This window comes from Bufo gargarizans, chromosome 6 (assembly GCF_014858855.1).
Source record: "Bufo gargarizans isolate SCDJY-AF-19 chromosome 6, ASM1485885v1, whole genome shotgun sequence".
In the NCBI taxonomy this organism is placed as follows: domain Eukaryota; kingdom Metazoa; phylum Chordata; class Amphibia; order Anura; family Bufonidae; genus Bufo; species Bufo gargarizans.
In genome coordinates, this window is record NC_058085.1 from 255,704,114 (window position 1) to 255,726,648 (window position 22,535).

The 22,535-nt window shown below is 42.9% G+C and overlaps 1 protein-coding gene across 1 annotated transcript in view; it reads right to left on the reverse strand.

The window, feature by feature from the left end:
• Positions 1-369: 369 nt before the first annotated feature.
• The window catches only part of LOC122941547 (plasmanylethanolamine desaturase-like), a 29,910-nt gene continuing 7,744 nt past the window's right edge, over positions 370-22,535 (reverse strand). Inside the window, exons 3-6 of the mRNA XM_044298871.1 lie at positions 4,917-5,008; positions 3,635-3,779; positions 2,935-3,147; positions 370-2,133 (exon numbers count right to left, since the gene is read on the reverse strand). Of these exons, the coding sequence (XP_044154806.1) occupies positions 2,012-2,133; positions 2,935-3,147; positions 3,635-3,779; positions 4,917-5,008 (572 nt within the window). The 3' untranslated portion in view covers positions 370-2,011. The remainder of the gene's footprint in view (positions 2,134-2,934; positions 3,148-3,634; positions 3,780-4,916; positions 5,009-22,535) is intronic.

Sequence of the window (22,535 nt, forward strand, 5' to 3'; positions counted from 1 at the left end):
GCAAGGAGGCAGCAAATTGGCACTTAGAACCAAGGATTTTCTACCGTCACTAACGTAAGGCCTCAGGTCAGTCACATGCTGGATGGGCTTTATGGCGCCTTTACAAGCCTCACTTTTGCTCCATGTACCCTCTATACACTCTTTACTCAAAATGTCAGTGCAAGCCGGAGGAGGAAAGCCCTGGGCAGATTTCATCAAGCCTTTATCTCAGCTTCGGGACTCATGAACATGGCTGCATGGAGCTGTAATATAGCGCTGACACAAGTGCTGGGCTTTACAGTATCTCACACTTCAGATGGATTTATTTATTTTTAGGGGAACACATCTCTGTAATACGTAGGGCATCTACATGTGCTGTGGTACCTGGGCAGGGACTCCATGTGCTGTGTACAGCCTCCTGCACATGAAGCCGATGTCTGCTTTGGTCAAGTCCAGCACCTATTAGGCCATTTTTTATGATTTTTTTTTTGTCAACACAGTATGTTGTAGCAATGGCATGTTTTTCACGGAACAAAAATTCCTGGAAAAAAAATGCTTTTCAGGTGTTAAGAGAAAAGAATTTAACTTGCCATAAAAACACGCATGACGTGCAAAAAATGCATGTTTTACTGTCATTTTTTTAGACTGAAAAAAAAAGACCAAAATAAATTCAAGCGTAAAGGGTGCCTAAGGGTATAATAGAGGGCGATCACCTGCTCAGGATCCAGTTAGCCAGAGTTTAGACCCTCTGAAATAAGCCCTTCGGAAGACCCAGCCTGTGTAAAAGCCATCCACAGACAGGAAGGAGATGGTTGCAGTCAAGTGTCTTATCCATAACTTACTCTTCCTTCCTTGGGGTGGGGCAAGAATTAAGCTTATATTACATGCACAGATAATCGTTCAGATTATCGCTAACAAGCGTTCGTATTAACGCTTGTTAGCGATGATCTGGTGGTGTAATACTGCCGCCGATTACTCTATGAACGAGCAAATGCTCATTCATCAGGTAATAGGAATTTTCAGCAGATTGAAAAATTATAAATTTTTAGGCAGCAGATCGTGATTCAGTATGGGGGAATTAGCCATCACGCCTCCCCATATGGAGGAGGAGATCACTGCATGTAATAGCAGCGGTCTCCTCCGCTAGGGAGCAGGTGATTGCCGGGAAGGAACGCTTCCCTCCCAACAATCACCTTGAAGATCTGCGCATCTAATATAAGCCTTAGAGGGTTTTTTGTGGGTTAACAGATGCCCCTCCTGTACTCACCTGTCGTCTGATGCCTCCCTGCACCGCTCACTAATTACAGGATTGCTTCTATTAATCCAGTACATGTTTCACTGTTCTGTTGCCTAGATTGGGGGGGGGGGGAAGATAAATAAAATAAAAATCGCTCTACGCCGCTTTGCCCCATCTCACGAGCCATGTAAAAATAGGATTTGTTTCTATTCAGCAAAGTGGAAGTATGGTGTCAGTGGTGAGAATAAGAATGCAGCGCAATGGAGGTGTCGGACAATCTGGAGGCTGCAGTGTTGCTTGTCAGCATCATGCGCCTTTAGCCCTTCTCCACAAATGGAAAATACTCATCAACAGCAGAACAACAGAAAAACAATTTACTTCTCATATTTGCCACAGGTTTCCCTATAGCAGCGGTTTCATGTTGATACAACAAATGTTTTTGACTTTACTGATGCATCTCCATAGTGCAAGAGAGTACAATCTTCCTCTTTTCTGGCTCACACGGAGGTCACATGATGCTCGGCAAGGTGAAAAGTCATCTAGGACATCAGCAAAATAAAAAAAATAACAAGACGTCCTGTCAGCTGCTTGAGAGGGAGAAGGGTGCACCCAGGAGCAAGGAGTGTGAGTCCTTGGATTAGTGTCTTATGGAGTTTAGCACAATCCCATCTTGTGCTTATTAGTCAGTTAATTCCACTTGAGTCTTTTATATATTTGGCTAATGGCTTTTAGTTTTCACTTTTATGGTTTTATAGGTTGGCAACGGTTAGAAGAACAGGCTAAGCCGGCCCGGGATTACTTCACTTTCTGAGCCCACTTTAAGTCGTCTGATCGAGGCTTCTCGCCTGTTAGGCCCTGGATGAGGTCTTCTAGATGTTTCCAGAATCCAATCTTCTCTAAAGGATAGTTCAGCCATCCTTAAAAGTTACACAAGCACAAATACATTGAGAATTCTAGGGGCACAATGCACATACACAAACTACAACAGAGTTGGATTTGTCTCCCAACAGACACCACCAGTGTCTGACAGACCCTCCACTGACTTGCAGTGGGGTCCATAGTTTTCACAGATCTAGTCATGTTCTAGCTGATGAAATATCTCAGAAACGCTATTTGTTCAGAGTCGGTTTTGGTGATTTGCATTCTGGATAGTCTTGTCTTTACACCAGGCACTGTGAGGTGTGTGACCCCAGGATCCTGCTCTATGGTCATTAACGGCAGTCAGTATTATACACTATAACACTTCATATGGGGTACCAATGCTTTGCCACCCTCCTTTTCTGCTTACTTGATTGCCCATGACTGCCTCCTCCGTCAGGATACCTTATACAAAGTTAAAGGGGTTGTCGTCGCCCCTGTACACAGGATAGGGAATAGGTGTCTGACTGGTGGGGGTCCCACCACTGTAGCCCTCACTAATCAGGAGGAGGGGGGCCCGTTCTTCTTGTTTGAATGGCACGGCAGAGATATATGCGTGTCCACTGCTCCATTCAATTCTATGAGACTGCCAGAGATAGCTAAGTACAAGCACTCAGCTATGTCTGGCAGACCCATAGAGTTAAATGGAGGAGACCGGGTCCCAAGTCTCATGATGAGCAGGGGCCCCAGAGGTTGGATCTATCCTGTGAATAGGAGATCAGTTGTCTACATGGGACAAGCCCTTTAACTACAGCTCCTATTGACCTGAATAAGAGGTGGAATGAAGGCTTACTCCTTACCTGTTGTGATGCAGAAATAAGTCTCGTGTGGAGACACATGGTGGATGCGGTGGTGCTTGCGGGGTAGGATGATGTGCCAGTCTTGAAGGAAGACCACCCAGGAAGGAAGACCAAAGTATGTGTGAGACCACTTGTGAATCTGGTTGGTGAGAGTCACAAACATTGCCAGGGCAAAGATAAAACATTCGGTGGCATATGTCTTATAGAGGATATCTGTGAAGGAAAATAAGAGTGTCATGATGCCCAAATCTGGACAGGTTCCGTCATAGTGCGAAACACGGATGTCACATAAAATACGTGACATCCTGAGCTGCTGTTATGTCAGGTCTTGTATCGCATCCACAGCTGCAGTCACAATACTGCTGGTTCTTACATGGAATCTGTGAGCGCTGGAAATACCTGGTTAGGTTGCCTTGTGGAAGAGAGCATATACATTTTTTTTCTATAGCTGACTAGTTACATACGAACACTATATTCCCAATATATTAGAGACCTGAAGCATTGAGATGCACAGTCCTGAAGTCTCAACAGATACAGAATTGCAGAATTGTGAATGCAGCTCTGGATGCCGAGATGCAATTCTAGACAAGTTCATACAATGGTGCAGAATATGGTACTATAGGCAAGCTGGGGAGTGGTTTTCATATATAGAACATTTGCATCCTTTACTGAAGAAAGAACCTGTGCGTGACCTCAGTACCTGGAGAGAGGAAGAGAAATTTGTAGGCCATGCAGCCCAGAGGAAGGATGGTCAGCATACAGTTATCGCCATTGGTTTCTATAAAATCATGCCTGGTGATTGCTGTGGGGTCGATATGATGTTCCCGAAAGGGTCGGATGAAGGCCTGAAATAGGAGATGGAGAAAAGCATAAAAATCTGAGCCTAAACTGCTGCCTGACTGTTGATACCCTCATTGTGGAGAAGCACCCCCCCCCCTCCCCCCCAACATTTGCTTCCTGGATTCACAAAGTAGTCCAAATCTTCTGTTTTGAAGAGCTAGCCCACTGGGAATCCAACACCCGCTCAAAGTTTTTGAAACTTTGGAACCTGTGGAAGGAATACAGGGGTTTTTGGCAATTGACCTCCACCTTAAGGGTCACACAGATTTTCTGGCAAAGGCCGAACCATGTTAATTGGTCTCAAGATCTATATACCAGATACAAAGCTTCTTTTCCTCTTGGCTCTGATAAGTTCTTATGACAGACCCTCCACTGGGTTTACTACTACCTCATTCACCTTCTATACCCAGATATATCCCTTCTGCCCTTGTTAGCCGACATTCTGTTCTTCCATTTATGGTCAGACAGGTTCTTACATGTATTAGATTTTGTGTCTGTCACTTTGCCGGAGATAGCTGAATACAAGCACTCCGCTTTCTCTGGCAGCCCCAGAGTTGAATGGAGCAGCAGCATGCATTCGTGACCGGCTCTCCATTCAAATGGGGGAGAACGGGTCCCCATTCTCGCGATCTGCACGGGCCCCAGAGGTCGGATCTATCCGAATAATTCCTGTAATGTACCAAGCTATCTTACGTTAATAAAAATAAATAAATAAATCTAAGCCCAAAGCATAATGAATGACTCAAGGATCTCCCAGAATTCACTATGTTCCTGCATTTCCTGTCACTGATGAACACTTAGTAGCGTAACCTGCCTCAAATGGCTGATTGTATACCTGTCATAGAGTCGGCCCCTCTCCAGCTATCCGAAACTCAGCCTCTATTAGGTCTGAATTGGCCGATAACATGGAGCAATTATATGAATATATATTGAACTGTGCTATAGTCAGTCTCTGTCGAACCTTAGGTGGCTGATAACAGGGAGCAACAGAAAAGCCATCCCCAGTGCCCACATTATAATAGCATGTGTACATTTCAAATAAACTGGCCAACCAATCAGATGTCAGAATGAAGTCACATGTTCTGGACCTGCAGCTTCGAATATGTGTTTTAAGAACTGAAAGGTAATAATGCACAACTCACTTTTCCAACAATTGGCAGCTCCACCGAGCCCCAGGTGTCCGCTCCCCAGTGCACCAACCCCGAGGCAAAGTCTGCTGTTACGATCCCTGCAACTTAAAAAGAAAAAAAAGAAACTGTGTAAGGGTCAGGACTGAGCCCGAAACAAAGGGTTAACCTTTAAACAAAATCAGCAGTTATTACACGATATAGGAGATCTGCCATTCAGGAGTCTAAAAAAAACAGGGCGATGACCCCCTGTTGGTTTCCTGTGCAGAGATATATATATATAAAATCTATATATAATGCCGTCACACCTTTACCTGTAGTGGGATGGAGCGTGTATGGTTTTATCTCCTGGACAGACATCAATTTCCCCATTTGCCTACTGAGCAACACACAAGGATCTGGAGCTCTGGACAACCAGAACAAACAAACAGTGACTGCAATGTCCTTCCTTCATGATAGCCCCCATGCTGGTCAGCAACGTCCACATGGGGGGGGGGGGGTTACTGCTCTGGCGGAGGAAAGGTGTCTACAGACCAATTAACAGAACCAGAAATAGTAACAAATAATAATAGTCAGGTCATCAAGGCAGAAATTGTATACAATAGCAATACATAGTATAATTCAAGGAAAAGGATATACATGTGGTTGATAAAGACAAATCATACATCAAAATAACACCAATATATTAAAATCGTACATTAAAACACATTGTATTATATTTTAATATATGGATTGTCTTATCAGCCAGATTTATATTCTTTTTCTTGATTCATTCTATGTATTGATAATTATTAATACAACACAACATATTACAGCCAATGTCTGACTACTATTATTTCTACTCCAGTCACATACAGAGATGCAGTCAAAATTCTACTGCCTTCCTGTGAGTAGACAGCTGTGCATTGTGGAACATCAGGGTGGCAGGCACAGCTAGGAACATTCACTTTAGATGTGACTGGAGTAGGAGACAGAATCAGTGCAAGAGAAGCGAAAGGGTAAATTACTATTTTCCAATAGCCTCCACAACGACACTTACAGGAGGGTGTCCCCGCCCCCAAGACCGGAAACAACGCAGAAGCACATGATTTAGAAGGCCTCCTCCCCTTTCCTATTCAGTCAAAAAGAGGACACGGAAGTGATGCAAGACCAAAAAATATGTATTAAACATAAGCAAATTACATCATTTGAAGACAAAAGAAAATAAAAAGTCGGAAAATCCCAATGCCATTGTGGAGGCTATTGGAAAAACCAATTACCGGTAAGAGTAATTTACCTTTTTCCCCAGCACCTCCACAACGGCACTTACAGGACGATTACCAGAGAAATCTGGGGGGAATATGGCTGAAAGAATTCTGCGGCCAAAAGATAAGTCCTGGTTTTCAAGGATATCTAATTTATTATTATTGCGCCATTCATTCCATAGCGCTGTACATATGAGGAGAGGTATACATACATAATACAGACAATTGCACTAATCATAAACAAGACAAGTTACAAATTGGTACAGAAGGAGAGGGCCCTGCCTGTGAGGGCTTACAATCGACATGGTATGGGAGAAGGACACAGTAGGTGTGGGTGAAGTTGGTCATGGCGGTATAGAGGCAGCAGGGTCACTGGTTGTAGGCTTGTCTGAAAAGGTGGGTTTTCAGGTTTCTTTTGAAGGATTCCACTGTAGGTGAGGGTCTCATATGTTGGGGTAGCGAGTTCCAGAGTATGCTGGATGCACAGGAGAAATCTTGGAGGCTACTGTGGGAAGAGGTGATAAGAGGAGAGGAGAGGAGAGAAGGAGGTCTTGTGAGGATCGGAGAGTACGAGTGGGGATGTATCGGGAAAGTAGCTCAGAGATGTAGGGAGGGGACAGGTTATGGATGGCCTTGTATGTATTTGTTAGTACTTTCAAGTGAATTCGCTGGGCAATGGGGAGCCAGTGAAGGGATTGGCAGAAAGGAGAGGCAGAGGAGTAATAGGGTGAGAGGTGGATTAGTCGGGCAGCAGAGTTGAGGATAGATTGGAGGGGTGCGAGAGTGCTAGATGGAATGCCACAGAGGAGAGAGTGTTGCAGTAGTCTAGGCTTGAGATGATGAGGGCATGTACAAGCATTTTAGCAGATTCAAAGTTAAGCAAAGCGCGGGAGATGTTGAGTTGGAGGGTTGCGCAAGATGGTGGAAAGATAATTAATTCTGTTTTATCCATGTTAAGTTTTAGAAAGCAAAAGGCAAGGGAAGATGATATAGAAGATAGACATTGTAGGATTCTTGATAGTAAGGTGGTGATGTCTGGACCGGAGAGGTAGATTTGTGTGTCGTCAGCATAAGAGCGATACTGAAAGCCATGGGACTCTATGAGCTCTCCGAGGCCAAAAGTGTAGATAGAGAAGAGCAGGGGTCCTAGGACAGAGCCTTGCAGGACACAAACAGAGGGAATGAGACAAGGAGGTGGTGCGGGAGTGGGAGACGCAAAATGTCCGTTCTGTGAGGTATGATGTGATCCAGGAGAGGGCCAGGTCAGCGATACCAAGAGATGAGTTTGCAACAGAAGGGAGTGGTCAACAGTGTCGAAGGCAGAGGATAGGTCAAGGAGAAGGAGGACAGAGTATTGTTTCTTTGTTTTGGTCGTTAGTAGGTCATTGGTGACTTTGGTAAGGGCAGTCTCAATCGAGTGGTGGGTTCAGAAGCCAAATTGTAGGTGGTCAAAGAGGGAGCAGGAGGAGAGGTGAGAGGACAGTTCTGAATGGACATGATGTTCAAGTAGCTTTGAGGCATACGGAAGAAGTGATATGGGGCAATAACTGGACAAAGAAGATGGGTCAAGTAAAGGCTTTTTGAGGATGGGTGTAATGGTAGCATGTTTAAAAAGCAGAGGGGAAAATACCAGAGGTTAGTGATGGGTTGAAGAGATGAGTTAGGGCTGGGATAAACACTGAGGTGAGGTTAGGGATGAGGTGGGATGGGATTGGGTCAAGTGCACAGGTGGTCAGATGAGATCTGGAGAGTAGAGTGGAGAGTTTTTCTTCTGTAATGGTGGATAAGCGGGTATTGGGAGAAGAGGACCGAGCAGTTGTGTAGAGGGTCCGTGGGGACTGTGTACGGAAGCTTTCTCTGATGTTGACAATCTTTTGTTTGTCAAAATTTGTAATGAAGTTACAAACGAAAGTCATAGGGCTAGACCTAGTGGCTGCCCTGCAAATCTGGTCAAATGAGACAGATGCGGACTCCTCCCAGGAGGAAGACATTGCTCTAGTAGAGTGAGCTCTTATACCGGTTGGAGGATGAAGATTCTTCTGGACATCGGCCAAGGTAATCATATCTCTTATCCATCTTGCTATGGAAGATTTGTCCTTTGTTAGGACCCTGGTATTGGAGGAAGAGATGATCTGATCGCCTGAAGCTACTGGTGGTGTCCAGGTAGGATAAAACACTTCTTCTCACATCCAGGTTGTTGAATTTTCTATCCTTTTCCGAGGATGGAGACGGGCAGAAGGAAGGCAACATAACCTCTTGTTCGAAATGAAACCTGAAAACAACCTTGGGAAGAAAGGAAGGGCAATGTCTGAGGACTATACGATCATCTAGAATGACAAGATATGGAGGTTTGTAAGAGAAAGCCTGGATCTCACCAACTCTCCTAGCAGTTGTTATTGCTACGAGAAAAACTGGTTTTGAAGGTGAGGCGCTTTGGAGAAATCCTAAGTTGAAATAATGGAACGGAAGGTGGGTAAACTTCTCATAGCCCCGCTTAATTAAAAGGCGATTCTGCTAGCTTTATATCCAGAAATGCACTCGAGGCTGATACTTGTAATTTAAGTGTTGCGAGTCGAAGGCCTTTATCTAGCCCTGCCTGCAAAAAATTTAAAATGTGTGGGATATCTGGAGAAAAAAAAAATACATTACCTGAAAAGGATAAAAAGGCATTTCAGGTTCTCAGGTAAACTTTTGATGTTATGGGCTTTCAACTTAACATCATCATGGAAATTACAGCATCTGATAAATCTTTCTTTTTTACGGTGGGGCGTTCAGTCTCCAGGCCGTCAACTTAAGTTGGTTTATTTTGGGATGATATATTGGGCCCTGGTTAAGAAGGTCCGGGGTTGACGGAAGAGTCCAGAATATTCCTGCAGACAGCCTGAGTAGAAGGGGAAACCAGATCTCCTTGGCCAAAATGGAGAAATAAATATTACTTGAGCCCCTTCTTCCTCTACCTTCATAAGAGCTCTTGGAATCAAACTGAAGGGAGGAAAGACAAAGAAGGGACTTGAGCCATGGCTGGGAAAGTGCATCCATCCATAACGGCGGATCCTGTCGGGAGAGGGAGCAAAATTTTTTGGTTTGTCTTTTTTTTTTATGGCAAATAGACCTTCCTTCAAGGTCTGGCAAAGTCAGCCATTACGTCGTTTTCTCCCCTTACATGGACTGCTGTCAGTGATACAAGATTATTTTCTGCCCAAAGAAAAAGGTCTCTTGACACTGCTTCTAAGGAACAGCTTTTGGTTCACCTTTGTTTGTTTAAGTAAGCAACTGCCGTGGTATTGTCTGGAACTGCCTTTACATTTTTTTGGAGATGAGGATCTGTGTAAGGATACAATGACTTTGTAGATGGCTGAAAAGTTCTTTCAGATTGGAGAAAGCATTTAGCATATCTTTTCCCCATGTGCCCTGAACTATTCTTCCGTCTGAGTGACCGCCCCAACCTGAACTGCTGGCGTCTGTGGTCACAATCATTTGTTTTCCCTAGCGCCAATAGACCCCCGTTTGCAGATTTTTCTCTATTCTCTACCACATCAAAGATTATTTTACTGACGTAGGGATGAGAACTCTGTTTTCTAGAGTGGAGTTGGTACCGTCCCAGGAGGAAAGAAGAAATGCTTGAAGGATTCTCGTGCGACTCTGAGCCCATCTGACTGATGGGATTGTTGCCGTCAGAAGACCTAGGATGGCCATGATATTCCTTATGGAAGAGACCCTCTGACTGCAGAACTGACAGATTTTTTGAAGTAGACAATTCTATTTCTCTAGAAGAAAAAAGAAAAAAAAAAAGACATTAGACAATGGGAGTCCAGAAACACCCACAGGAAGAGCTTTCTTTGATCTGGACTTAGGTCTGATTTAAAATATATTACCCATCCCAAAGTGGTGAAGCATCTTTGGACTTGGGAAAGGTGGGATCGTAGGACTTCCTAAGACAGTGAAGCAATCATGAAGTCGTCCAAGTATGGAACAATTTGAATCTCCTGTAAGTGAAGGTACTTTGTGACTTCTAACATGATTTTTGAGAATACACTTGGGGCTGAGGAGAGTCCAAATGGGAGGGCTCTGAATTGAAAATGGCTTAACTGAACCCCTATGAAGACAGTGATTCTTAGATATTTCTTATGGCTCTGGTATATTGGGACGTGATAGTACGCGTCTTGAAGGTCCATTGTCACCATGAAACAATCCTGAGGAAGTACGTTGATAGTGGATTTTATAGTCTCCATTTAGAATTTTTTGTAGATGATGGATTTGTTTAAGGATTTTTGATTTATTATTAAAAATGGAAGGATCAGTTTGTTTTTTTGTTCACAATAAAAATTGGAGAATAGTAACCTTCGCCGTATTGATTTTCTGGGACTGGAAGGAGTACTTTTTTAGATACTAGAGATGAGATTTCCGATTATAGACAAATTAGTTTTTCTTTCTGAGTCAGTTTTGTGTTTATGAAGAACCAGTCTAGCGTTCGGTCTCAAGCCTTCTTTTAAAAAGGTATCTACAACCTATGGGGAGGCTCCTATCTTTTCCCAGGCAGGAGTGAAGTGTTTTAATCTGCCTCCCACATGGTCTATAGCAGTGATGGCGAACCTTTTAGAGACAGAGTGCCCAAACTGTAATCCAAAACCCACTTTGTTATCGTGAAGTGGCAACACGGCAATTTAACCTGAATCCTACAGTCCAGTGTAGTATATCTTCCATGTACTTTATCATTTAGCTATAATATCCTGCCTACATTCAGTGCGCTGCCAGTGCTGTTCATAGTGCGCCCTGTGCTGATGAATGGCACGAAAAGGCATATTGGTACACCACACCATAGACTTTTTCAAGGGTGCAGGTACCCACAGAGAGGGCTCTGAGTGCCACCTATGGCACCCGTGCCATAGGTTCGCCATCACTGGTCTATAGCGTCATTGTGTGGAACAGGAGTAACTTTCAGGATTGAAAAGGAATACTCTCCCTCTGCCCCTGGACGGCTGCCACTTTCTTGACCTCTCTTTTTCTCTGGCCCAGTCTAGTTTTTTTCTGGTTTTGAAAGGAACGTCTTTGATGAAAGTAATGATTTTCAAGCTGAAATCCTTTTTTCTTGTCTGAGGCCTTGTCAAGAATGTCGTCCAAGGTTGAGCCAAATAATCTGTCTCCTTCACAGGGGATTGAAGCACAGGCGGTTTTTAGAACTTCCATCACCAGACCATGTACGAAGCCAGATTGCTCTACAGGTCACGTTAGATAAAGCTGCAGACCTAGCAGAGAATCTGACTAAGTCAGCAGAGGCATCTGCCAGAAAGTTGGATGCTTTCTTCAAAGTAGGCAAAGAGGCCAAGATCTCATCCCTAGGTGTACCTGCTGCCAGGTGTTCTTCTAATTCTAACATTCTGGTTGTACAGGTAGATGCAATACTGGGACACAACATGGCTGTATTTGTTTCCCATGATTTCTTCAATCAATTTTCACACTTCTTGTCCATGGGATCTCCCAAGAGAACCATGTCCTCAAACTTGTCCCACGGATTAGAATCAGATTCTGAAAAGGGATATTTCCGTTTAAAGAAATTTGTCACTGTTTTAATTTTTTCCGGATCTTTCCATTCCCTAGATATTAGAGCCTTGATATGTTTATGGATGGGAACATTCCTTTTCTTTCACTCACCCAACCCCTGGAACATCTGATCCTAGTTGGAGTTGGTCTCCCACACTTCTTCTAAATTCATAGTGGCTCTTATGGTTTTTAGAAGCCCTTCTGTCTCTTCAGAGAGAAACAGTTTTTCCAGAACCGTCATCAGAGGAAGAAGAGTCTGGATCAGATACTAATTCCCACTCATCCAGATCAAACGCTATATCAGAAGAAAGAGATCTATAGGATGTGGATGGGCCTGGGAATTGTGGCGTAATTTTTGAGTCCACTGCTGCATTTACTTTTTCCTTAATCATGGTTCTAATGGTCTCAAGGAAGGAAGGAAGGCAACTCCTCTGTCCCCACCTTTTCAGTGCACTTAGGGCAAAAAGGTTTCTTAGATTTTGAGGGAAAGGATTTCTGGCAAATAGCACATTTCTTGGGCCCCGGGTCTCCACCTGCTGGCTTAGGCATCATGGTCTCTCTGCCCTAGAAGGATTAAAACATATTTTTTTTTATAGGGCCAAGTAGAGAGACCAACATCTACACCAGGGGTGGATTTGATGATAAGACACGACTGACACGAAGAGTAAAGGCTGAGCAATAAGAAAATGTTTCTGGCACGCCAGGAGAGGCTTCTGTGCATACCAGAGGATAGGAAACAACGACTGAATAAGTAGGGGAGGAGGCATTTTAAATCATGTGATTCTGCGTTGTTTTCCTGTCCTGGGGGCGGGGACACCCTCCTGTAAGTGCAGTTATGGAGGCGCCGGGGAAAACACAAGACACAGTGACTGTCCTAGGGATCCTTCAGATTACTCTTTACAGTGGCTCCCAGACTCCTGGATCTTCAGAGATTTTCGGATTACTGGGTGCAGCATTAAAGGCAGTGCTCAGGGAAGAGCCCCCTATAGGCCAAGTGTCAATTTGCATCCAGCTCCTACGTCACAGTTCTGGTGCTGCAGCGCACTCATTGTCCTCACCAACAAGCGCAGCACTCATTAATTTTACATCTGTACTGCCGGTCAGTCTACACTAATGCTCCTCTTGAGATAATCTCATATACATGGTGATCAGTTCCTCATTCCCCCCTCCCCCAACACCTGCACACTCATGTTCACCTCATACTAATGGCATTTGGCACACGTCCAGCACACGTGATTGATGTGCCGCCGGTATTCTGCAGCAAAACCGCGTGTGGAAAATTCACATTGTGTAACAGTAGCGGCAAAGTGGTTGAGATTTTAACAATTATTTCTACCATGGATTTCAATGCAATGCAGAGGGTGCAGCAAATCAATCATGTGCATATTGCCGTGGATCCACATCAGATCTTTCCACAGCTTTTTTTTTTTTTTTTTTGCTTTTTCCGCTGTTTAGCAGCGATGTTCTGCCTGTGAGGTTGTCACAGCCCCTCCCTGTTTAATAGTACACTGTGATCAGACACAGTAAGTATATTACTGCCAACAGCTAGCCCATATGTCAGGACCGAGAGACCGCCACATCCGCGCTTCTTTATAGATTATTATAAATTATGTCATCATGATATTATAACACCGTCATGACGACCACATGGGCACAGACGCCTGGAAGCATTAATCCCGTGGAATACTTATTATGCATGTGAACAAATGATTTCACCTTACAGTTTCCTGGATACACAATGCTTGTGTCGTGCCAAGGGGTTATGTAAAACTATGGCACCCGCTCAGCTACTGAGTGGGTGCCATCTTTAAAGCCCCAACTTGCACCTTACATGTACAGCTCAAGGACTGAAGAGGATAAAGAGTTCCTCCACTTTGGACAGTCCCACTGAATGTATACTCAGTACCATCAGCTGTAATCTGCGAGGAAACTTGGTAATGCATTTTCAGTTTTCCTCTAGCGCCACCACAGGGGAAGTTAGGCACTGCACCATGAGCATTCAAATCAATAATTTATCTGTGTAATGCAGAACAGAACAGGTCTTCCAAAGCAAGAATCTTTGAACCCGCTATCCACTCTGACCAAGAGAGGAGGATCCTGAAGACATCACCCCTCTAGTAACTAAGAATTCCCTAAAAGAGTATATGAGAAGGTTTAAAAAAAAAAAAAAAAAAACACAACCTCCCGTCCACCCATTCACTAAAAACGTCCGGGAGGTGGTTCTATATCTCTGAATGGACATTCAGAAACGTCCATTCAGAGATCGCAGCTGCACATCAGCGACAGCAGGGCAACCCTTAGAGAAGGCAGGGACAGTGCCCAGGTGTCCCTGCCTTCTAGATCGCTGTATACACAGCGCTATGCGCTTCCTGTTCCGGCCCGGCGGTCATGTGCAGGAGCACATTCATCGTGTATCGGTCAGGATAAAAAAAAGCAGTGGAAAGATCTGATGTGGATCCACGGCAATATGCACATGATTGATTTTCTGCAGGTTTCACCCTCTGCATTGCACTGAAAGGGAACCTGTTATGTGGATATTTGGTTATAATCTAACTAATTATACACAATCATTAACTACTAAAAAGTACCTTAGATTAGTTACCTCATAATATACACACAAAGATGCCACATGCCGCATGCTAATGAGCTGTTTCGAGTCCGGCGTAAGGTCATCGAGTCCAGCGCATATTTAATTCAGAGCTATATCATTCAGCCGGCATCCTGTTAAAACGCCAGGGGGGGTCATGTGACCCCCCCGTGTCGGCGATCGCAGCAAACCGCAGGTCAATTCAGACCTGCGGTTTGCTGCGCTTTTTGCAGTTTCTGATCCCCGCGGTCCCTGACCGCGGGGATCAGAAACTTTAGAGTGTCTAAAATCAATATAGTACACCCCCCCTGCACCCCTGCATGATTTGATGGCAGCGGGTGGTGCAGGGGGGGTGTCGCAGGCGGTGGGGGCGTTGCGGGAGGCGGGCGGTGCGGCAGGCGGGATCGCGATCCCCCGCCCGCCTCCCATTGAATAATCGTTGGTGTACAGTGGGTATACCAGGGTGCCAGCACATTGCTGGCACCCTGGTATAAACGGCTGACATCGTTGATGCGATGTCAGCCGTTTAACCCTTTCCATACAGCGGTCCGTACGGACCGCTGTATGGAAAAGGTTAACAGTAAAAGGGAGCTCCCTCCCTCTCCGATCGGGGGGCTGCTGTGCCTTTGCAGCCCCCCGATGGGAGAGGGAGAGAGCCCCCAGACAGCCCCCCCAGAGCCCCGTCCTTACCCGTCTGCGCAGTTCTGACCATAACTGAGCAGAGGGGAAGGTTCCCATGACAACAGGACGCCTGCTCAGGCGTCCTGCTGTCCATGGTGCTGAACAGATCTATGCTGAAAGCATAGATCTGTTCAGTGTAAGTAAAATACAGTTACAGATACCTATATAGGTTCTGTACTGTATTTTACAGACATCAGACCCACTGGATCTTCAAGAACCAAGTGGGTCTGGGTCAAAAAAAAAAAAAAATAAGTGAAAAAAGTTAAGATAAAAAAAAAAAACATTTATCACTGAATAAAAATTAAAAAAATAAAAATAAACTACACATATTAGGTATCGCCGCGTCCGTAACGACCTGATCTATAAAACGGTCATGTTACTTTCCCCGCACAGTGAACGCCATAAAAATAAAAAAATAAAAACTATGAGAAAATTGAAATTTTGCCCACCTTACTTCCCAAAAAAGGTAATAAAAGTGATCAAAAAAGTCGCATGTACGCCAAAATAGTACCAATCAAACCGTCATCTCATCCCGCAAAAAATTTGACCCTACTCAAGATAATCGCCCAAAAACTGAAAAAACTATGGCTCTTAGACTATGGAAACACTAAAACATCATTTTTTTGTTTCAAAAATAAAATCATTGTGTAAAACCTACATAAATAAAAATAAAGTATACATATTAGGTATTGCCGCGTCCGTATCGACCGGCTCTATATAAATATCATATGACCTAACCCCTCAGGTGACCACCATAAAAAATAAAATAAAAAAATTGTGCAAAAAAAGCAATTTTTTGCCATCTTACGTCACAAAAAGTGTAATAGCAAGCGATCAAAAAGTCATATGCACCCCAAAATAGTGCCAATCAAACTGTCATCTCATCCCGCAAAAAATTAGACCCTACTCAAGATAATCGCCCAAAAACTGAAAAAACTATGGCTCTCAGACTATGGAGACACTAAACAATTTTTTGGTTTTAAAAATGAAGTTATTGTATAAAACTTACATAAATAAAAAAAATTGTATACATATTAGGTATCGCTGCGTCCGTGACAACCTGCTCTATAAAATTACCACGTGATCTAACCTGTCAGATGAATGTTGTAAATAACAAAAAAAAAAAAACGTGCCAAAAAAGCTATTTCTTGTTACCTTGCCGCACAAAAAGTGTAATATAGAGCAACCAAAAATCATATCTACCCTGAACTAGTACCAACAATACTGCCACCCTATTCCGTACTTTCTAAAATGGGGTCACTTTTTTGGAGTTTCTACTCTAGGGGTGCATCAGGGGGGCTTCAAATAGGACATGGTGTCAAAAAAACCAGTCCAGCAAAATCTGCCTTCCAAAAACCGTATGGCATTCCTTTCCTTCTGCTCCCTGCCGTGTGCCCGTACAGCGGTCTACAACCACATATGAGGTGTTTCTGTAAACTACAGAATCAGGGCCATAAATAATGAGTTTTGTTAGGCTGTTAACCCTTGCTTTGTAACTGGAAAAAAAATATTAAAATGGAAAATCTGCCAAAAAAGTGAAATTTTGAAATTGTATCTCTATTTTCCATTAAATCTTGTGCAACACCTAAAGGGTTAACAAAGTTTGTAAAATCAGTTTGAATACCTTGAGGGGTGTAGTTTCTTAGATGGGGTAACTTTTATGGAGTTTCTACTCTAGGGGTGCATCAGGGGGCTTCAAATGGGACATGGTGTCAAAAAACCGGTCCAGCAAAATCTGCCTTCCAAAAACCGTATGGCATTCCTTTCCTTCTGCGCCCTGCCGTGTGCCCGTACAGCGGTCTACAGCCACATATGAGGTGTTTCTGTAAACTACAGAATCAGGGCCATAAATAATGAGTTTTGTTTGGCTGTTAACCCTTGCTTTGTAACTGGAAAAAAAATATTAAAATGGAAAATCTGCCAAAAAAGTGAAATTTTGAAATTGTATCTCTATTTTCCATTAAATCTTGTGCAACACCTAAAGGGTTAACAAAGTTTGTAAAATCAGTTTGAATACCTTGAGGGGTGTAGTTTCTTAGATGGGGTAACTTTTATGGAGTTTCTACTCTAGGGGTGCATCAGAGGGCTTCAAATGGGACATGGTGTCAAAAAACCAGTCCAGCAAAATCTGCCTTCCAAAAACCGTATGGCATTCCTTTCCTTCTGCGCCCTGCCGTGTGCCCGTACAGCGGTCTACAGCCACATATGAGGTGTTTCTGTAAACTACAGAATCAGGGCCATAAATAATGAGTTTTGTTTGGCTGTTAACCCTTGCTTTGTAACTGGAAAAAAAATATTAAAATGGAAAATCTGCCAAAAAAGTGAAATTTTGAAATTGTATCTCTATTTTCCATTAAATCTTGTGCAACACCTAAAGGGTTAACAAAGTTTGTAAAATCAGTTTTGAATACCTTGAGGGGTGTAGTTTCTTAGATGGGGTCACTTTTATGGAGTTTCTACTCTAGGGGTGCATCAGGGGGCTTCAAATGGGACATGGTGTCAAAAAAACTGTCCAGCAAAATCTGGCTTCCAAAAACCATCCGGCGCACCTTTCACTCTACGCCCCGCTGTGTGGCCGTACAGTAGTTTACGGCCACATATGGGGTGTTTCTGTAAACGGCAGAGTCAGGGCAATAAAGATACAGTCTTTTTTGGCTGTTAACCCTTGCTTTGTTAGTGGAAAAAATGGGTTAAAATTGAAAATTAGGCAAAAAAATGAAATTCTCAAATTTCATCCCCATTTGCCAATAACTCTTGTGCAACACCTAAAGGGTTAACAGAGTTTGTAAAATCAGTTTTGAATACCTTGAGGGGTGTAGTTTATAGAATGGGGTCATTTTTGGGCGGTTTCTATTATGTAAGCCTTGCAAAGTGACTTCAGAGCTGTAGTGGTCCCTAAAAATTGGGTTTTTGTAAATTTCTGAAAAATTTCAAGATTTGCTTCTAAACTTCTAAGCCTTGTAACATCCCCAAAAAATAAAATATCATTCCCAAAATAATTCAAACATGAAGTAGACATATGGGGAATGTAAAGTCATCACAATTTTTGGGGGTATTACTATGTATTACAGAAGTAGAGAAACTGAAACTTTGAAATTTGCTAATTTTTCCAAATTTTTGGTAAATTAGGTATTTTATTATGCAAAAAAATTAATTTTTTTGACTTTATTTTACCAGTGTCATGAAGTACAATATGTGACGAAAAAACAATCTCAGAATGGCCTGTATAAGTAAAAGCGTTTTAAAGTTATCAGCACTTAAAGTGACACTGGTCAGATTTGCAAAAAATGGCCTGGTCCTTAAGGTGAAAATGAGCCTGGTCCTTAAGGGGTTAATACAAGATGTTGGCAGATTGACTGGGTCAATTAAAGAAAGTGAGCCAGCATTTTGATAAGCGAATCAGTCACTTATTTATGTTGCCCTTAGTTAGGACACCATAAAACTGGTGACAGGTTCCCTTGAAATTCACGGCAGAAATAATAGTTAAAATCTCGACCACTTTGCCGCTACTGTTAAACAATGTGAATTTTCCACACGCGGTTTTGCAACAGAATACCGGCGGCACATCTATCACGTGTGCCATACCATTGATGTGTAGTTTGGCTGCTGGGTTTGTGGTTGCAGATCTCCATGTTACTTGGAGGCAAAGCTAAACACTCCACCGTGTGCTGGACGTGTGCCAAATGCCATTAGTATGAGGTGAATATGAGTGTGCAGGTGTTTGCAGTGTTGGGGGAGGGGGAATGAGGAACTGATCACCATGTATATGAGATTATCTCAAGAGGAGCATTAGTGTAGAGTGTAGACTGACCAGATGTAAAATTAATGAGCGCTGTTAGTGAGGACAATGTGCAGGAGCTATGAGGTCTTTCACAGACCTCGATCAGCCCTGCACTGAGGCTGTATAGTCCTGTACAGCCTCTCTGGGGGGGTGTATTTATCCTGTAACTGGGGCTACTATGTCAGCCCCAGTTACAGGAGAAATCATTAGTGAAAAAATAAATAAAAAGTAAAGTTAAATGTCTCCCAGAGGTCTTGTATAACCTTATGGGGGACAAAAAGTGTAAAAATAAAAAAATAAAAATACCCAAGTAAATTAGGAATAAAAATAAAATAAATAATATATACATATTTGGTATTGCCACGTCCGTGACGGTCAGCTCTATAAATATATCACATGATCCACCCAGTCCGATAAACACCATAAAAAAAAAAAAATGGTGTAAAAAAAAGCTATTTTTGTCACCTTACATCACAAAAATTGCAATACCAAGTGGTCACCTCTTTCTGCAAAAAATGAGCCCCTACATAAGATAAACCGCTCACAAAAAAAACTAACTATAGCTCTCAGAACATGGACATATTAAAACATTTTTTTGTTTCAAAAATGCTATTATTGTGTTAAAGTGAACTAAATTTGTTTTTTTTTTAAAAGTATCGCCGCGTCTGTAATGATCTGCTCTATAAAAATGTCACATGAACGCTGTAAAAATAAAAATTATGCTAAAACAACCAATTTTTTGTCACCTTGGCCCATAAAGTGTTATAATAAATGATTAAAAAATAAAAATAAATTATATGTACCCAAAAATAGTACCAATAAACTGGCACCTTATCCCCTAGTTTCCAAAAAGGGGTCACTTTTTGGGAGTTTTTACTGTAAGGGTGCATCAGGGGGCTTCAAATGGGACATGGCATCTAAAAACCAGTCCAGCAAAATCTGCCTTCCAAAAACCATGTAGCGCTCCTTTTCTTCTTGTGTGCCCGTACAGCAGTTAATGACCACATGTGGGGTGTTTCTGTAAACCGCAGAATCAGAGTAATAAATGTTGAGTTTTGTTTGGCTGTTAACCCTCGATGTGTTAAAGAAAAAAAAAAATGAAAAAATGGATTAAAATGGAAAATCTGCCCAAAAAGTTAAATGTAAAAATTTGATCTCCATTTTCCTTTAATTCTTGTGGAATGCCTAAAGGGTTAACAAAGTTTGTAAAATCAGTTTTAAGTAACTTGAGGGGTGTAGTTTATGGGGTCATTTATGGGGGTATCCACTATATAAGCCCCACAAAGTGACTTCAGACTGGAACTGGTCCTTAAAAAGTGGGTTTTGGCAATTTTCTAAAAAATTTTAAGAATTGCTTCTAAAATTCTAAGCCTTCTAACGTCCGAAATTTTTTTAATGACATCTCCAAAATGATGCCAACATAAAGTAGACATATGGGGAATGTTAAGTAATAAATATTTTATGAGGTATCACTTTCTGTTTTAAAAGCAGAGAAATAGAAAAGAAAATTAGGGCAAACTTGAAATTTTTTCATAAATAAAGATGAAATATATTGACTCAAATTTATGACTATCATGAAGTACAATGTGTCACGAGAAAATCTCTGAATGGCTTGGATAAGTGAAAGTGTTCCAAAGTTATTACCACATAATGTGAGATATGTCAGATTGACAAAATTAGGCCTGGTCAGGAAGGGGGCAAATGGCTCGGATGTGAAGTGGTTAAACCCCTTTACCAAAATAGCTGGATCTTAAAGGGTGCTTAATATCAGATCACTTGAAATCAGACACCTGATACTCCTACAAAAAAGCTGGAAAATAATAGTGGACAAAGCGGGAAACATCAGACCCCAACCCCTTAGTAGTGGTCGTGCAGACCAGTGGAAAATAAGCTGCAGTATACGGGCATGGCCTCTACACGGTGGGTCTGTGCGCCCTCACCGATCTGATACTGATGACCTATCCAGAGGACAGATCATCAATATCTAAAAAGGTGGGGTGGAGATCCCCTTTAAGGGCTTAAATAACATGTATATTGAAGCCTTTCACATTCTGAGTGACTGCAAATGAGCTTTAATGGGAATCTTCTTTCCTGAAAATAAGTCTTTTCGGAGGCTACTTCCGTCTTAATTAATGACAGGACCTATAATCTTCTCTGCTCACATTAGATGACATATCCGGTCCTGCACATTAGGATTTTATCATTAATAGATAATGAAATTATATGATCATTCCTGCAGAAAGGCAGACTGATGGGGGAGCGACATATCTGCGCACGTGATGAAAGCTTCTTCCCCAACGCCGGTGTCACAAGCAGCTTTTTGTGCAAGTTGCTCATGTAGCTTCTTGAGCTGAAGCCAGAAGTGGATTCAGCAGGAAGGACAATTCCTTACTTTAAATGTTTCATTCCCTTCCAACCCACTTATGGCTCAAAAAACTGCAACCAAAAACACCCACAAAAAGCTGTGCGACACCACCCTTATGGGATTGTCACCCTTTATGTAATGCTCCCATAAATACCATGGTCCTACGTGACCGCCATGACCTCAAGAAGTTGAGCAAGAATGAACCAGGAACTAAGGGGTGGTGTCCAGACATGCATCATAAGATGTTCTGCAACTTTCTAGTAGACTTTATGAACCTCTCAGAAGGAAAAACTGTCAGGCAATCACTGCGAAGCTTTCAGTTTCCAAGATCACTACAAGAAATTATTGATGCACTGACTAATTGCCAGGGGCATTTTCCAAAAATCCACCCCATTGTTGTTTAATTCCTCACCTTGTTCCAGATCTTTGCTTGCTGAACGTCAATGCTAATTCTTGCTTACGGAGGCTGAAAAACCTGTCTTGACCTAAAAATACTTGTCATAATATATTATGAAGCTTAATTTATAGTATAAACCTTTGCCTTAGCCCTGCTTATGTCATATCTTATACCCTAGTCACATCTAGAGCTGCGTGAACAGTTCCGCAGGCTTCACGTTATCAGTGTGCACAGTGCTGTAGGTGCTCGTGATCAGGTCACATGATTGTCAAACAGCAGGCAACGTGGCAGCACGTGCAGCGGAGATATAACCCATATTAGCAGATATAGGACTGGAGTTGTGGGGGTTAATTTTCTGAGCACCCTCCCCGTGTCTTGCCGAGTGCTCACATTACACAGGGTTGCAGAATTCCTGCCAGATCTTCGGGGAGATGTGTTAACGTCTAATGCTGACTACACCCCACCAGGGACTCCTTCTGTCAGCCAATTCATTCTATGCACCGAGGGATACGGCGGGGGTTCAACTGTCACTTTAAGACCAGGCACAGCCCAAGGGGGCGTGGAAGGTGGGGGAATACACGCATGTTGTATGCCATAGTGGACCTGCAGTGTCACATACATGTAAAGGGATGCCACAATAAAATCTAATGCAACATGTGTCCACTATATAAAACAATGGCGGCTGTCCCGTGCGCCACATTCATGACACATTCTAGGAGCTATACCTGCAGTTCTGATGTGCGAGACACTGGTGTAGATGACCCCCCTGGCCAGTGTGGCGGAGCCCGTCCATGCGCAGGGTCCTCACACTCAGCCATATCTGCAGCTCTCGCTCCTCAGAAGTGTGAAATAAGCGACTGCTCCGCTTGCTCCAACCTGCATTAATTATTAACCACGACAACGTGTCACCAGTGAGATTACCCGGTGGGTCGCTGCCAATACTATACAGCCGGTGTGGGCAATAGAGGGGAGTTGCTCTTCACTATCACCCGCATGTGTGAGGACTCACTGCCCAAGCTTAGCTTTCCATCACATCAC